Below are 18675 nucleotides of genomic sequence, written 5' to 3' on the forward strand. Positions count from 1 at the left end.
ACATTTTTCCGACAAATTTTCGCGTGTTACACCCAGATTGGCGTATATTTTTCGTTTTATCTCGGTGTCAGGAATCATCTAACGACGTTTGTTATATTAATTAAGTTACACCCTGTATATATACGGGCATCATTTTATGTATTAAAACCACCAAATTTGTTTAGTAACATAGCTAAACTACGAAAACGTATTTTCTGGAGAAACACTTTTTAGTTCTTGTAATAATTTGATGTAAAACAAAATGAAGCTAAATATATACAAATAAATCAATGTAGCTATTTTTAGAAATACAATAGGCACTAATTATTCGAACACTGCTCTAAAACACAGAGGAACAATAAATTTGTAAATAAAGACCTTTTTTAAAAAAAATGATTTGTTTAAACTGTGCTATATCGATTGCTCTTAGCTTCTGATTTTAAAAAAAAAAAAAAATAAATGAGTAGCAGTACGAAAAATCCCTATATTATCTTACCAAATAGACCTACATATTGCTTTACCTACATATTAATTGCTATACATGTTTTTTTTTTTTTTTTTTTAAAGTGATTGTACTCTTTACCTGTTCTCTGCCAAAAGCAACTGTATGAAGGTATGATACAAAACTGGTATACAGAGGAATTAAAAGAATATATTTATTCGCAGGTCGCCTTTTATAAGGGCGCACTGTACCCTTCACAGGTTCTTTACCAATAACCACTATATGAATTTACTATACAGAACTGGTACACAGAACAAAAACTAAAACCACTTATCTATAATGTGATGTTTCGCAGGGCGCATTGTACCTTTCATGGATTCTTTACCAACAGTAGCAGTATGTATTCATTGCATCGAACTATGTCATACAGAAGAATAAATAAAACCGTTTATCTTTTGTGTGGTTTCGCAAGGGCGCCTTATGTAAAGAGAGCACTGCACTTATGACGGATTATTTACCAATAACAATTGTAAGAATTTATTATATTTAAAAAATTGTACCCTATTTATAATGTGATGTTTCGGAGAGCTCACCGGGACATGTCCCGGTGTCTCGCTGCGCCAGCACGGGCCTGCCACGATCTCATGTAAGTTTAAAATTTGATCGAGATTGGTCGGGGGTTCAAGAGATACGAAGTCACGTAGTGACTTTCAATTTTACATATTAAATTACATTACGTCTCCATCTTTAACTCTCTACTAAAAACCCAAAGTGTTTGAATTTTACAACTTCCGGTTTGAAAATAGATATACATGGAACAAAAACGAGAACAGGTAATGACAAGCACTTTTCTTTAATCGATGAAACGTTCTAAATATAATTATCATATTCTCTCTCAACCCTCTGTTCAAACCGGAAGTGACAGAAATAAATTACTTCCGGTTTTAACATTGATTCCTATTGAACCAAAACTGTAATAACGTAAATAGCGAGAAGCAGTTTTCTGTAATCAAATAAGCGTTCCAAAAATACATTCCTCTCCCCTGTAATCTCTCTAATAGAACTGAAAGTAGCATAAATCAGCCACTTGCAGATTTAACGTTGATAGCTATAGAGTAAAAACAGTAATAAATAGAAGCGGAATCTTGCAATCGATTAAACGTTTTAAGAACACATATCATTTCCATCCCAAAGTATCTACTTAAAACTGGAAGTGGTAGGAATCCACTACGACTACAGCTCTCAATATTGCTCGACATCCAGCAGAAACGATAAGAGTCCGTTTTCAACGTTGATCTTAATAGAGTGAAAACGATACCATGTAGCAGGAAACGGCGTTGTGCAATCAATTAAGCATCCTAAGAATATATTCCATCTCCACTCTAATATCTCTACTAAAACCGGAAGTGATATAAACCTACTACCACTTATGATTTCAGTAATAATTCATAAAATATCATATCATAGAAACCAAACTCTATAATGTGGTATACATATGACACTGTTACTTGCTTAATTAATAAAGGGAAGATGAAGGATTACTTTTTTTAAATTCAATCTTTCTTCGTTTCAAGTACTATTACGCTCTTTCTTCTGAATTTGCAATGTATAAAGCAATTATAAACCACTGCGTTGTTATGCAATTTGTATTCGTTGTAGTGCCTCCATTTTTAATTTCAAAGTTTAAAATAAAATTATGAAATATGGTTTATTATCGAATCGGTATTCCTCTCAGGCAGAGTTGTTTTGTTTAAAACAAAATGTTTAAAACAAACGATTAACACTTGTTTTAAACAATTGATTTTGTTTAAAACAAATTTTGATACGTTTTAAACGTTTTGTTTTAAACACGTGTATTTTAAGACTTGTTTTAAACATGTTTATTTTTATTTTATTTTATTTTTGTAAAAAAAATATCTGCCAGAGAAAGAAAATTGTCAAAATTGGCTTCCCATTCAGAAGACTATTTTCTTCCTATGTGAATGTTTTGATTTCTCGTGGGTACAGCAGGTCATGTTCATTGTATTGTTGAAATGCTTATGAGTTAACTTGCGAGAAAGTGTCGTAGTCGAAGGTTGGACTACTTGTAGAACTGATTTTTAAAAAATTAATTAAATAATTATAATGGAAATAAATTTTTGTGTTGTATTCAGAAAATAAACAAAAGTTTATTTGCTAAATTGAGGTTCTGAAATTAAAATATCGCAGCCGGGGATGGGGCTCTAGAAATCCAGAGTGGGGATGGGGCGGTTGCCCTCCTGTTCCATTGGCGACCCTGTCTAGTGGCTGTCATGTGAAACTATCCCACGCCCTATGGTTTTAGTTACATTTGTTTTGAACTCTTGACTGCGAAGATATTGTTTTGAAATATAATTCATTTGCTGAGCAAAACTGAACTTTATTGAAAATGGATTTGAATCCATTGTGCTCTGAACGCTCCAAATATTACCTTTCTTCAATGAATTATTGACCCAAAAAAAACAACCAATTACATAGGCTTGCAGAAAATATTCTAAAGTTAGCATAACATGAAGTTTGCTTCAAACATTATTTTTCGAAAATTTATTATTTTAAAATAATTTTATTAGCATCAGTGTTCTGAAATAGTAATCAAATTTTGCAACAAAAATCTAACCCACCTCCACGAAACGCGAACTTAGCCTCTAAAAGAATAACTTGAAAACTTTCAGAAGCAGTAACTGCAAAAACACTTGCTTTAGGGTTAAAATAACCACACAACCGTATTTCTGATAAAATTCTAGCCTTAAAACGTATAACATGACTCCTTTTGCATTTGAAATTTCGAATACCAATCAAAGATGTCCGCCATGATGCTTGATAGCACCATCTGATGTGTCAGACCACTTCAAAGTTTCATCATTCTCCCTCAAGCCGTTCTCAATACACAAGGATGGTGAGGACTTTTGTTTTACCATGTATATTGATAGATTGTGGGAAATCTCTATAGTAAGTAGATTTTAAAATCTATCTTTAAAGCTTATTACAACCAAGAAAATACTTACAAGAGTCACTGGCAAGAGGGTGTAATAAAAGGGGGTTGTGATAGGATATAATTTGAGAATTACTAATCTATACTGAAATATTCTGTACCCAGCACAGTGTAGTCTTAACGAGAATAAAATAAATGAAAAGATCGGTTGCAAGAGCAAAAAAGACTTAATAAACACATTATTACACGATTTTGGAGTGTTTAAAATCATGTTTTAAAAATGTTTAAAATGTTTAAAACATGTTTTTTTCTGTGTGTGTTTTAAAACATTTTGAACACCTTTTTTATGTTTTAAACACATGTTTTGTTCTTTTTTTTTAAAAAAAAACTATTTTTTCCAACCCTGCTGTCAGGTATTATTATTATTACTTTTATTGATCTTTTTATTTTTCAATTGTTAAAAGAAACAAGTTAAAACAAACACGAGGACAGTGCAGCGATGGTTTAACAAATTTAAGGATGGTGACGAAGCACTCGAAAACGCAACACGTGCTGAAAGATAAAGACATGTACAAAATGAAGATCTTCAGGCAGCAATTGAGGCGAACAGTAGCCAAACATATGAGGAACTGGGACTACAATTCAATGTGAGTGGGGAAACCATTCGGCACAACCGCCATCAACTTGGGAAGCACTACAAATTGGGTCGATGGGTCCCACATGATTTGACTCCGGGCCAGAAGGTAACGCGAGCAGACAACTGTGTTTCTTTGCTGTCTCGTCTGAAGAGGGAGCCATTTCTGGACAGGGCGTTGGCATGTGACGAGAAGTGGGTCCTGAACAAAGCTCCACGGGGCCGTCATCATTGGTTAGCATCCCATGAGCCGGTTCCAAAACAGCCAAAACAAGCATTGCACCAGAAGAAGATTCTACTGTTTGTTTGGTGGACTGCTCGCGGCACCTTGCATCGGAAACTGCTACGAGCTGGTCAGAGCATCAATGCAACTGTATACTGTTAACAGTTGACCTTGTTCAAGAAAAAACTCAAAACTCTGGATACAGAACTTCTGAATCTCAAAGCGATCCTACTGTTACAGAACAACGCTAAGCCCCACGTGGCTAGGGTGATCCGGAACACCATTCTACTCCTTGGATGGGAAACACTATTGCATCCGCCATACTTCCGTTCATTGCACCGTTCGATTATCACCTGTTTCATTCCTTGGATAATCACCTTCGAGGACGCCAGTTAAAATCCTTAGTAGAGGTGCAAAATGCATTTGATACTTTCTTCGCTTCTATAATTATACCATGATAATTTAATTGAAATTCATCGTAATTTGACTCATGACAAACACTTTACCATTTTATATCGTAAAGGTCAGAACCACAGTTATTGTAACAGAGGGGTGTTTGTACGATTGACCGTACAAATTCAAACTCCGATTAGTTAGAATTTCACAACCTGGTTTTATTACAGATGAATTTTCACCCAGAACATATTTTTCTTTTCTAAAATAAATAATGTTGTTCAGGGAAATGGATATTCCGTATTCAACTCACTTTTTGTAGCCTATAGTTCTTGGCATTTGCTTCGCGGTGGGACCCCAAATCCTGCGGGCCTCCCTGCACTGCAGGCCCCTCAGTTACGCCACTGGTTCGTACAAACGATACTTTAGCAGAATAACTAGGGAAACGATAGTCGGTAATAAAAAAATATAAACCCGGCATAAATATTAAGAAACGCAATTGTCTTGTAAAAGTAAGGAAGTATGATGCAATTTTCTTTATTTTTTCCAAGCTATTTCCAGATTGGTGCTGTTTCCTCTGGTAAAATTGTCATGAAAGAGCTGTCTCGTCTCGAGAAGTGTATCTATTTCTATTGAGAGAATTGTATTCTCTCGAATTTCGCCTCTGTCTTGAGGACAATAGCAATAGCAGTATATAACAATTTATATATATATATATATATATATATTAATGCTCTCCAGAGAAGAATGGCAAGAAGCCTCAAAACCATGATTATCATTAAATAGTAATGATATACAGTAGAAGTGGATATTATACGAAAATTTCATGTTTCTGCGGTGTCCAATTCAAATACACTATGTGATCAAAAGTATCCGGACACCTGGCTGAAAATGACTTACAAGTTCGTGGTGCCCTCCATCGGTACTGCTGGAATTCAATATGGTGTTGGCCCAACCTTGGCCTTGATGACAGTTTTCACTCTCGTAGGCATAGTTTCAATCAGGTGCTGGAAGGTTTCTTGGGGAATGGCAGCCCATTCTTCACGGAGTGCTGAACTGAGGAGAGGTATCGATGTAGGTCGGTGAGGCCTGGTACGAAGTCAGCGGTCCAAAACATCCCGAAGGTGTTCTATAGGATTCAAGTTAGGACTCTGTGCAGGCCAGTCCACTAGAGGGATGATATGGTCGTGTAACCATTCCGCCATAGGCCGTGCAGTATGAAGAGGTGCTCGATCTTGTTGAAAGATGCAATCGCCATCCCCGAATCGATCTTCAACAGTGGGAAGCAAGAAGGTGCTTAAAACATCAATGTAGGCCTGCGCTGTGAGACTTCCACGCAAAACAACAAGGGGTGCAAGCCCCTCCAAGAAAAACACGACCACACCATAACACCACCACCTCCGAACTTTACTATTGGCACTACACACGCTGACAGATGACGTTCACCGGGCATTCGCCATACCCACACCCTGCCATCGGATCGCCACATTGTGTATCGTGATTCTTCACTCCAGACAACGGTTTTCCACTGTTCAATCGTCCAATGTTTACACTCCTTATACCAAGCGAGGGATCGTTTGGCTTTTACCTGCGTGACGTGTGGTTTATGAGCAGCCGCTCGACCCTGAAATCCAAGTTTTCTCACCTCACGCCCGTCATAGTACTTGGAGTGGATCCTGATGCAGTTTGGAATTCCTGTGTGATGGTCTATATAGATGTCTCCTATCACACTTTACGACCCTCTTCAACTGTCGGCGGTCTCTGTCAGTCAACAGACGAGGTCAGCCTGTATGCTTTTGTGCTGTACGTGTCCCTTCACATTTCCACTTTACTATCACACCAGACACAGTGCAGTTAGGGATGTTTAGGAGTGTGGAAATCTCGCGTACAGACTTCTGACACAAGTGACACCCAATCACCTGACCATGTTCGAAGTCATTGAGTTTCGCGAAGCGCCCCATTCTGCTTTCTCACGATGTCTAATGATTACTGAGGTCGCTGATAATGAGTATCTGGCAGTAGGTGGCAGCACAAATCACCTAATATGAAAAACGTGTGTTTTGGGGGGTGTCCGGATACTTTTGATCACATAGTGTATGTAGTGGACAATTTATTATCTTACAAAGGAGTAAAGAAGTTTTGGATCTTGTATCATAATTTCGTGTCAGGGATTCTTTGCTCATAAATTTGAATATAATAAATCACATGAATTTGAATAATAATATGAATATAATAATAATAATAATAATAATAATAATAATAATAATAATAATAATAATAATAATAATAATAATAATAATAATAATAATAATAAAATATATTAATAGACCCAATTGCTTCTTAGATATCCTTACCAATATTAACGTTTTTTTGTATGCCGGACTAGAAAATAATAAAAATTACCTCTGATTTACACTGTTTCATGGTAGGTTATGTACTACACTCATATGGCGTACAGTCAACAGAATCATGTGTGGTCGGCACACTGGCTTTTACGCAACGTTAATTCTTACATTGCAGAACGAAATATGCAGTATATAGGGTGGCTCATTTCAATTTTCCCACGGAAATATCTCGAAAACGGTTGAACATAATTAAACCGAACGAAAACTCAAATGGGATATGGGGCACATCGAATGGTGTTGTCGCAGTGCTCCCAGAGCCGCCCTTCATGGAGGCCTGGGGTCCAATATTAAAATTTTAAATGGAAACATGGGACGAGTGATACCTTTTTCGATAGATTTTTAAAAACTAAAACGCGTTGTGGCAAAAGATTTGTCATATATAAGTCACCGTATTCAAAATGACCGCCAAGACATGATATGATGCCTGTATCAGATAAAACGTGCAGTACCACTAATATGAAAACGATTGAAAATAAATGAACAGAACAAAAAGCGAAACAGGCAAATGGCATGGGGACACGTCGAATGATGTCGTGGTGATCCCCAGGGCCACCTTGCGTGGGGACACAGGGATCAACTTTAAAATTTTAAATAGAAACATGGGGTGAGTGATACCTCGTTCGATAGATCTTTAAAGACTAAAGAACACTGTGGCAAAACATTGTTCATATGGGTCACCGTTTTCAAAATGACCATCAAGACATGGTACCTGTATCAGATAAAACGTCCAGTGCCCATAGAATGAAAACGGTTAATGATAAATGAACAGATCAATAATTCGAATAGGAAATCACAGAGGGTATTTATCATTCCACGGCTTGAGAATGATGTAACAGATAAAAAGATGATTAGAGTAAAAGTGATATAATGTAAAGAAGGAAATCTAATTCTTAGAAAAATATCGCTCCAACCTCCCTCCGTAAGTGGTGAAGCGGGAATGAACGGTGAAATTTCAAATGAAAACCTTGGGTTTAGCAAATTGAATCTACTCAACAAAAGTATCTGAAATGTGTTTTTATAAGAGATATTTGTTTCTGTAATAAGAAAAAGTAGCTAAATTTCGTGTTAAAGGTATCTTCCATTTTAATTGCAGGCAATGATTTGATGCAAAAATGAATGAACTGAAATGCGAAACAAAATTGTCGAACAATGCAGTTTTTAGAATAATGTGTGCAAACGTTGGTTTTATTCAACCGTCGTCTGCATGATATTGGTTCGATTCCTTTCTTTCTGTGTCTTCTTGCATGTCATGGCCAGGGCATTTTTTTCTGAACACTCTTATCTTTTACGTCCGGGGTGTTTTTTTCTACGTGTCCCCTCGCCTCTCACGTCCGGCTTTTTTTTCGTGATTCACCTCGTCTCCCACGTTCGGGGTGTTTTTTCTTCATGTTGTAGTCTCGTGGCCTCTCACGTAGCAACAAAATGGGGACTCTATCTCACAGTTTATTCAATGACATCTCCATTTGCCTGTATACATAAATTAATCCTTTGGAGGAAATGCATGACAGTTTGTAATAAAACGTTACTTAGGATTTGAGTACAAACCATTGGAATTCGCTCCATCATATCTTCCCTAGTTTTTGGTTCGCGTTTATATACAACATTCTTCAAATGCCCCCAGAAATAAAGATCTGGTGAGGATAAATCTGGGGATCGTGCGGGCCTTAGTATTGGTCCGTTTTCTTCAATTCCATTTTCCATTATAACGCGTGTTCAAACACTCCACCACTCTTTGCGTAGAGTGAGGTGCTGCTCCGTCTAAAACCTGTGACAAACATCTTGGCATTTGAGCTAAACGGATAAAACGCAAGCTCTGACGCGATATTGTCGAATGCTGAGAGGTGTGGTTATGGCTAAACAGACGAACTACAGCGCGATCAGGTGGCAAAGGATAGACGTGGATGTGTACAAATAAACGTGGCAACACCGCTGGCCTCTCATTTGCTAGCAGCATTTAAAGGGAACTTGGAGCGCCGCCTTCAAATGCCAAGATGTTTGCCACGCCATTTAATTGCACCTCACTCTGCACTATGACATTTTTACTCTAATCATTGTTTTCTCTGTTGCATCATTCTCGAGCCATGGAATGATAAATACCCTCTGTGATTTCCTATACGAGTTTTATTCTGTTCATTTATCTTTAACCTTTTTATTCTATGGCCACTGGAAGTTTTATCTGATACAGGTACCATGTCTTTGTGGTCATTTTGAAAACGATGACCCATATGAACAATGTTTTGCCACAGTGCTATTTAGGGTTTTTAAAGATCAACAAGGTATCACTTGCCCCAAGTTTCCACTTAAAATTTTAAAATTGGGCCCTGGGGGTCACCGCGGCATCATTCAACGTGCCCCATGTCACTTGCCTGTTTCCCTTTTTGTTCTGTTAATTTATCTCCAACCATTTTCATATTAGTCATGAAGGCAATAAACAAAATCAAATCACCTGCTTCAGGAGCTGACGGCTTGCCAATCATTCTTATTTAAGAAAATATTACCGTTCATTGTAGATGTAATTGTGCATATTTTTAATAGCTCCATCACAGAAGGAGAATTTCCATCAATGTGGAAACTCTCTCACGTTCGCCCATTGCCTAAAACTACAAATCCAACAACAGCAGAAGATCTCCGCCCTATTAGTATACTCCCTGCACTCTCCAAAGCGTTAGAGCACATAATACATGACCAATTAACCAAGTTCCTCGAAAAAAATAACATCTTAAATCCGTTTCAGTCAGGTTTCAGATCTCAGCACAGCCCTTGCACTGCTCTAGTAAATATCACTGATGATATTCGTGCCGCTTTGGATGAACGCCAAATTACACTGTTATCTCTACTAGATTTTTCTAAAGCTTTCCAAACTATAGACCATGACATACTGATTGCCAAAGAGTCTTCCTTCTACAACATTTCCCAGTGAACTTTATCTTGGTTTAGCTCCTATTTATCAAATAGAAAACAAAAAGTTGTCACTAATAACATATGTTCCAATACGAAACTTGTCCCATATGGAGTCCCGCAGGGCAGCGTTCTAGGACCTCTTCTGTTTTCCTTATACATCAACGATTTACCTGAACACATCAGCCATTGTAAATATCACTTATGTGCAGATGATATACAATGCTATATAACCACTAATCCCCTAGATTTAATCACCGCGATTGATCACTTAAACAGTGACATTGAAAGTATCTATCTGCACATGGGCACGTAACAATGGACTGCAAGTAAACCCAACCAAATCAAAATTTATCATGCTTGGTTCTCGTAAACTACTCTCCACAAACTTAACGTAAATATATCTTAATTCACACAAGAGTTAAGATGTTACCATTTGAAAGTGTATAACAAAGAAATGAACTGTTCTATTAAGAAAACATTGCGGAATAATTTTATGATACGATCAGAGGATAATAGCCGGTTAATTAGAGTTTACTGTACCTTTCAGCAACTGGCGCATTGGAGACGTAGATTCGTAATAATATTTCTCTTTTTTCAAGCATTGCTTTTACTATACGTAAACTTGATTTAAACTACTCGCCGAGAAGGACAATATGGTTATTGTAAAAGTTATTAACATGTAACAGTTTCGCCAATTATCCCCTTCGGCTTCATCAGACAGTATCCAGTGTGATAAGATAGTGTCTGATGAAGCCAAAGTGGATGAGTCATAAAGTAATGGGACGCCTATAAAGGACACGAAAATGAGCACCATGGCCCTTATGACCAACGATATCACGGAACATTATTTATATTTAATGAAACTTAAATAGAATCAAAATATTTAATAATTAGTAATACAAGTCAAGTTGATGTTTTATTATAATGTTTATTATAAAAAATACCTAAACATATATTTATCTACAGTGTATGGAAAACGAAAAGTATGTAACTTCTAGCTAACAACGATTAACGAAAATATCCATACAATTTTTCTCACTTTTCCACAGTTACACTTTTTGTACAACACATTCGCTTTTTTAAAAAATGAAAAATCAACCACACTCACACATCATCAAAAGCATATTAGTTTCTTGCATACCACTAATGCGTAAAAAGTAGTATTCTTTTCAAATTTACTGATGGTAATCAGATTTTCTTCACATTTTCCATACAAATCCATTGCTCAGAACACAAGCTTTTTAACTAATATTTGTCTTCATTTTAAAATACACATTAGTTTGTGTAATAATTGAAAGCAATAAAATTTAAAATTATTTATAAAAATGGGTAGAAGAAGAACAATGTAGAATAAGTGAGTACTCTAAGAAGCTGTTTCACTTATCAGACAAATGAACTCATCAGTATATCAGGCGTTGCAAGTAAGAGTGATCTATGTTACAAAGGCATTATTTGAAGTAAAGTAAAAAAAAAAAAAAAAAAAAAAAAAAAAAAAAAAAAAGGCCTGAAAATGTTACATCTTTAATGTTTAGAATATGTGCTGTTAGAATATTTTTGTGTATAGCTTGTCAGTCTGCTGAGATACGTATATCCGATTTTTCCAACAAATAACTCTACACTGTTAACCTGTGGGTACCAGCATCTCAAAAATGTAACATAGACCGCTCTTGTTTCAACGCCTCATATATAAGTTTCAACTTATCTACCGATGCTAACCACGTACTTCATGATTTGGAAGTTTTTTTCTCGAAGATGCACTAATACACTAATCTTGTAATACTACAATATGGCTAATAAAAATCGAGCCTTCTAGACAATAAAATCACCAACGTACAAATAAATTAAGATATTACACCAATAGTTATTTACAAATTAGTTCTTCTAGTATTCCAATTTCATATTATTTTACAAATCTTTTAGAAAACACTTGTTAACCTCAAGTTATTGGAAACACAAACTGTGAAATAAATAACACAGTTTACTAGTACTGTTAAAAACTCGAATAATCGTATAACAGAATATTCAAATATGTATCGCTCTATTACTCCAGTAAAATTAATCAAAAAAATTACCAATTATTGGAATCTTCATCCTTATAACAAATACTTATTGAAATGATTATCTAAAAAAAGAACAGTGATCGCTTATTTCAACAAATTGTATGAAGAATGAATATTGTTCAAATAGTGATTCGAACAAATGATTATCTGAAGAAAGAATGTTGTTTAAATAAAGATTTCAATAATTGATAAATTATGTGAAGAAAGAACAATGTACAAATAATGGTTCGAAGAAAACGCTATTTTTAGAATAATTATTGAAATTATGAATAATTCAACAAATATTCGACTTAATGAAAGGAAAATTACTCGAACAATTATTCAAATAACGTACAATATTAACTAGACGATCAGACATTTCATCTACTTCAATATTCCACTCTCAATACAGTTCCTTGTAGTCACATTCTATTAAACCATGAGTCTCTTCCACATTCGACTCCATTTCTTTGTCAGTTACATTGTACTCCTAAGGTAGTCTATAAAGACATCATGGTAAGAATTATATATAAGTTATCATAGTGCTATTCTAAATTTATACTAATTGTTTAAGAATGATTTCACATTCTATATTCAATATTTCACTTTCAATCTTATGGCACTTTATATAAAGCCTTCATTCTAATGCATTCTTCGAATCTCCACAATGCTTAAATGAACTGTTTGTAATTATATTTTACACATGAAAGTTTCCCCTCAGAGATCCTAGAAACAACTTACCGTACAGTTACATTCAGTAGACTGAATCGGGGTATTTCAAAAATTCTACTATATGAAATATCATGAACTGTCATGGAACTTTCCAATGGCATCACGTTTTATGCGGATTTCACGAGTACCTGCAATTCTTCACGGATAGTAGTAAATATTAGACAAGTATTGAATTAATGATTAACACAATTAATTCATTTAATTAACTTCGAATTTCTGCTTAATCAGACACAAATAAATACTAATACATAATAAAGTACTGTCTATAAATCTTAATATTACTTGAAACTCATCCTTCTATTGATAATATCATTAATTGAATCAACTATTCCACGCGTAATATCGTTGATAAATTTTAATTTCATGTAATGCTTTAAACCAGAAGTATTCTCACTATTCATACTGTACAAAGTCGTAACTAGGAAAACTTGTAATATTAGTTATTTACCCTCCGAACGTCGTTTGGTTAAAACAACCTAGACAGTTTGCACATTATGACCAACCAAAGAAATAGCACGTGACGGATCAGTCAACGTAAATATTTAACAACGACATATGTTACTTGTATTTTGAAAACAACATTAACTGTTTCCCCTCCCCCCCCCAAAAAAAAAAATATTAACAAAGTTATGTGATTTTGGCGTGTCATGAGATATAAATAATCTTGGCGTTCCAAGGATTAACCACTTGTAGCACAAACGATAAGATACTAGAGTAAACAAGTAAATACAATAACAGATTTATTTTATAACAAATTTATCCATTTCATTCCGTAATGGACTACATATTTTATTATTAACACTGTTTATACTTGCCTATTTTCTCTCATTTTCGTTATCTTAAGGGGAGTTCTACTAACTAGTCGATTTGAAGTCTGTTCCATTGAACTAACAGGATATTGGTTGAATTGATTGTATAATCACTTTCAACTGAATTGCTCTCTGACCAAACGAGCCGAATCAATTTTCAATCTGAATTGAAAACTTGTATTTTTACACAGTTAGTTTACAGTCCCAGGCTTATGTTCTTTAGGCTTAGGGAGACGATGATTAAGGCAAGTGAAAGATGGTGGAAGAATTGGTGGAGTGAGAATGTGGGAGAAGACGGGACTACCCCAAGAAAACCCACGAACATAATGTCCACCACAAATATTTGGCCTGGGATCGAACCACGGACCCCACATACCAGAGATAAGTACTCTACCACAGCCATTGTGCCCCCTTTTATGCAGTCTATTCTGTCTTGTTGTCCAGTGCAGTTGATTATATGAACTAATGAAACTTCTATTATCAAGACATTTCTGGTGAGATGTACAGGCAGCAGAAGCAATGTGCAGAAATTTATGTCTCGTTTTAGAAGTAAAATCACTGCTATAAGAACTGTTCATATTTATTTCGTTCAAATATATGATTCCTCTACGTACTGCCTTTTCAAACTCCGTTTTTCATCCAATACCTTTTGTTTTGTTTTTCCTTTACAATTACCACTCAAACTTCGCTGCGCAATTCTTCCAATGAAATACGGAATATTGCGCTGTAACTCTCCTTGCATTCAATTTATGGCGTGTTTAAAATTGCAGATCGATTTCAAATCAAATAGAAGAGAGTAAATTGATAAGCAACATTTAATTCTGGTAGAAATAATTAAACAGAACGTAACCATTGGATTCGACTTAGCCGATTTCATTTATCAGCAAATGCAAAAGATTGATTCGTCGGTGGCAAACACATATTCGTGAAAGTATCTTTTAAAATGAAAAAAGAAAGAAAGAAAGTCATGCTATTTCAAATTTCACACTTTTACAAAATATTGGTAACATTTCATAATTCTAATATTAGATACTCTTTGAAATTCAAATTACCGAACACGTCTTCATCGTAAGACGCAACTTGTTTACAAACTTACAATCTATTTTAACAATGGATATATATATATATATATATATATATATATATATATATATATATATATATATAACTGTTAATAGGTTGTAAGTTACTTCACCGACAATGGACAGGGTTGCAACATAATATATAAACATAACTGCTAAACGGAAATCACTGTAACAAACTTAGCAGTAAATAATATACACACTATTGATATTTAAACAGTAAAGAGACGCTGGTAGCAACAGAGTACTTCTAAATTATGATTTGTCAGAGCGTTATTGTTCATGAGAATATTTTACAGACCAAACTAACGTGAAGCAGTATACAATCATTGAAAAATGGATTTTTACAATAAAACACAAAGGGATTCGAAATAAAGACAGCCCTTTTGGTGATTACAATACTAGATTACTTATTGCAAAGACGTTCAATTTTTTTTAAATAATAATAATAATAAGTTCATGATACTATTATCACAAACATTATCAGAAAATAAAGTACTACAAGTATTTGATATTGCTTCACTTACGAATATTTTTTGTTAAGGCACAGATCAAGACATTCGTGTGAAGCTTGATCACTTTGATATACAAAACAAAAAAATAAAAAATGAAGTCATGTATTTTGGCACATCGTTGCGAAAGCTGCTTTGTAATCAATTCATCAATCAGTGAAGAATGTGTATATTATATGATAACACTAATAAAAATCAGACAGACAAAAATATTGTATCAATTTGGTTATGAAGCTCCCATACTATTTACTTAATCTTCATTGAAACCTCAGTACAGAATATATATTATATTTAAACGGAACTATACAATCTAACACATGTTTTTGTTGTAAAATTATTGCGAAATTCATTAAACAAAGGAAATTATCCCAAATAAGTATATAAAAATAACAATTGAAACATGAACAGTATAACATTTTAAAAATAATAAGATTGTCTACAGAAAAAATGTTTGTACAACGAAAGTCAAATATTTTAACAATATTAGGTTAAACTACTGTGATTTCAAAGTATAATGCTCTTAGCTATCGCACAGTAATATGTTGGATAAAGGGAAATCGAAGTGATCATGAAACGAAAGTCTGAGAAACACATTTCGAAGTTATTTGTACACAAGTTACTAGATTTTTTTTAATGGAGAGCTGGGAGGAAAATGTATCCATGTAACTGGTACAGTATAGTAATACAGCGTAATTCGCATATCCTGAACGATATATTACGATATAGAAATGTACGAAAGAGAAAACTCTTTGATCAACATTTTGTACTTTTAAAAAATATTATGTTTTGGATTATTAAAAATACTCAAATATTAGTTATTGGAATAACTATTTACAATAACTTTCCTATCCTAATTTAATATTCATTTATTCAAATACTCGATCGTTATGCGAACTATTATCATTAGTTTATCCAAATAACGAATATTTAAATACAGTATGATTGACTAAATATGTAATTATCCAAATTTGAATATCACTATTTCAAACAGAGCTAAATTTTGACTTTAGGTAATATTTGTCGCTAATTAATAATATTTAAAATAACAGCACGAAATTATTAGAATGAAGAATTTAGTATTTGATATGAACATTTTAAAACTCACATCACACAGGAGACAACTAAATCGCAGCTTTTAAACTATGTTCAGAACAAACAACAAAATTAATACCACAGATCGGTTCCAGAGATTGGTGTTTCTCCATTAACAGAAAAATTTACGTATTTTCCACACGTGTGTCAGACTACAACTAACTACAGAACAAAATTGTGCCTATGATTCCAATAACTGCAATTTCAGTTATTCTATTAATAAAATAGAATTAAACGTATAATTATTAGTTTATCCTTATAAACTGTTTGAACTACTATTAAAATCATTATTTCGTTTGACTACTAGAATCATGAATAATTGAAGAAGATACTGTTCTAAATGGAAATATTCGAAAATTTAAAAAACATGATTTTAAACTATTCCATGAGATAAACAGAGGAATTAAGAGGTAACTTGGGAATGAAATTTATGATTAATTTTCAAACACTACACATTTAAAAAACAAAATCGGAAGAAATCCTAAAGTTCAACTTTATCATCTTTTAAACATCATTTCTTTGAGAGACTTTCAAAATGTAACTTCGGAGGTGAATGTGGAAAGTTTAATAATATATCCTATGAACATGGATCAACACATCTTTACCTTAATTTATGATTATTATTATTTTTGTTTAATTATGTATGTCAAACACAAAGATAAAGAATCATTTTCCCAATCATACTAAATTCTTCGTATATTCTACCCTTTTTGCTCAAATCAAATTAATGTTTCGAGTTTAACATGTTTACACATTGTTCACGATTTGTTATTACGGATCAACTATAATACAAACGCTAATTAGTATTTGATAAACAGTGAAATATATTTCGCTCCATCCTCTTTTCCAGAGAGCTGTTTGTGACAAACAAACAAACGGTAAATTTTTAAGGTAAAAAAAAACTTAGTATAACAAAAATGTCTTCCTTATTTCTTAAAACTTTGTTCAAATTAAGCCAGTTGCTAATTTTTATAAACATTTCACTATGTTTTACTTTTTCGAAATCAAAACTTTGGATGTGGTCTCAGCTTCACTTTCGACTACCTTTAACCAAATGCGATATTTATGGGCGATATCTCGAAATCAGCTCAATAACTACCAGAATAGTCTTTAAAATTGATCAACTTAACTTTCTGATTATTTGAACAAATGGAAGAATAAAGATGTCTCAAATTATCCTTTTGTTGACTTAGTTAATTTTCTACCCCTACACTTATAAGGTAATTTTCAGTCAAATCAGAAAAACACTACAATCATTTTTGGAAAAATCTTGCATTCTGCAGCAAATAAACAAAGCATGAAACACAATTAAAAGGAAAGGAATGCATAAATATATATATATTTTTTTACACAAAATAAAAGCAGCAACAAATTGTACATACTGACATCTCGGTAATATCAGTATAAAATGAGTTCATACTTCTATATATAAAAAATGAAAACACCTTGTAACAAGCAAGTACCCACATATGCGGCTCACATTCCGATATATCACATTACACACAAACTCTGTATAAGAAAGCAACAGTATATTTTATTATTATTATCACAATTTCAGTCACATCCACTCACTATCAAAAACTAAGGCACATATTTTTTTTACACAATTTGTCTTTTGTTTACTACAAAATATAAATACACGGTTTAGATGCATAGAACGCTGAACTGCTGGAGCACTGAAATGCTTCAGAAAACTTTTCATTTTGCATTAAAGCTGTCTTTAATCTGAAAGAGGAAAGAGAACATACGTTGAGCTACAGTGGACAAACAAAAATGAAAAAAAAATAAGCAAGAAAATAAGAAATTAACCATAACAAAATACCATACTGTCAGAAATAAACTGACTGTTAACGTGGTGAGTACAGGCGCCATCTTGTTTTTGAGCTCATTGATTTATATCGGGAATTATTTTTCTGTTTTTATTAAAATAAACTGAAATTTTAATTATACAATTTTACTAATTTATCCTTGAAGTGAAGTTTAATGTCCTTTACTATTTCAACATTAATTTGAATTATATATATATCGGGTGTTCTAAAACTTGCGCCCATGGACCACAGAGCATCATTCTACAAGTCAAAATAAAGCAAAAAATATATATTTGTATACCTTTTGAGACCCGGTATGGAAACACAAATTGCACTTGTGGCAACGTCGCAAATAAAGAACCATAGGTTAGATCTACCAATCTATCAAATAGTTATATCTGTTCTTTCGAGATGGCAGCTAAAGTCGATATTGATTGACAAAAGCATCACTTATTAGTGTAGCAATCGATTCAATTGCTAGTTATATTCGTACAATAATGCTAATGGCTCCAAGTTAATCTGCGACGTTGCTACATTGTGAAATTTTGATTCCCCATAGCGACTGAAGCAGGCCTCGGAGGCTATACCATCATCTAAAATTTTCGCTTTATTTTGGCCTGTAAAATAGTGTTCTGTGGTCCGTGGGCGCCATTTTTAGAACACCTGATATATAA

The 18675-nt window shown here is 33.9% G+C and overlaps 1 protein-coding gene across 1 annotated transcript in view; it reads right to left on the reverse strand.

Moving 5' to 3' along the window:
- Nucleotides 1-11407: 11407 nt before the first annotated feature.
- The window catches only part of LOC145671356 (endothelin-converting enzyme 1-like), a 249238-nt gene continuing 241970 nt past the window's right edge, over nucleotides 11408-18675 (reverse strand). Inside the window, exon 15 of the mRNA XM_081740414.1 lies at nucleotides 11408-17918. Coding sequence (XP_081596540.1) covers nucleotides 17816-17918 — 103 coding nt within the window. The 3' untranslated portion in view covers nucleotides 11408-17815. The remainder of the gene's footprint in view (nucleotides 17919-18675) is intronic.

Source organism: Thermobia domestica, chromosome 15 (genome assembly GCF_964235325.1).
Source record: "Thermobia domestica chromosome 15, izTheDome1.hap1.1, whole genome shotgun sequence".
Lineage (NCBI taxonomy): Eukaryota > Metazoa > Arthropoda > Insecta > Zygentoma > Lepismatidae > Thermobia > Thermobia domestica.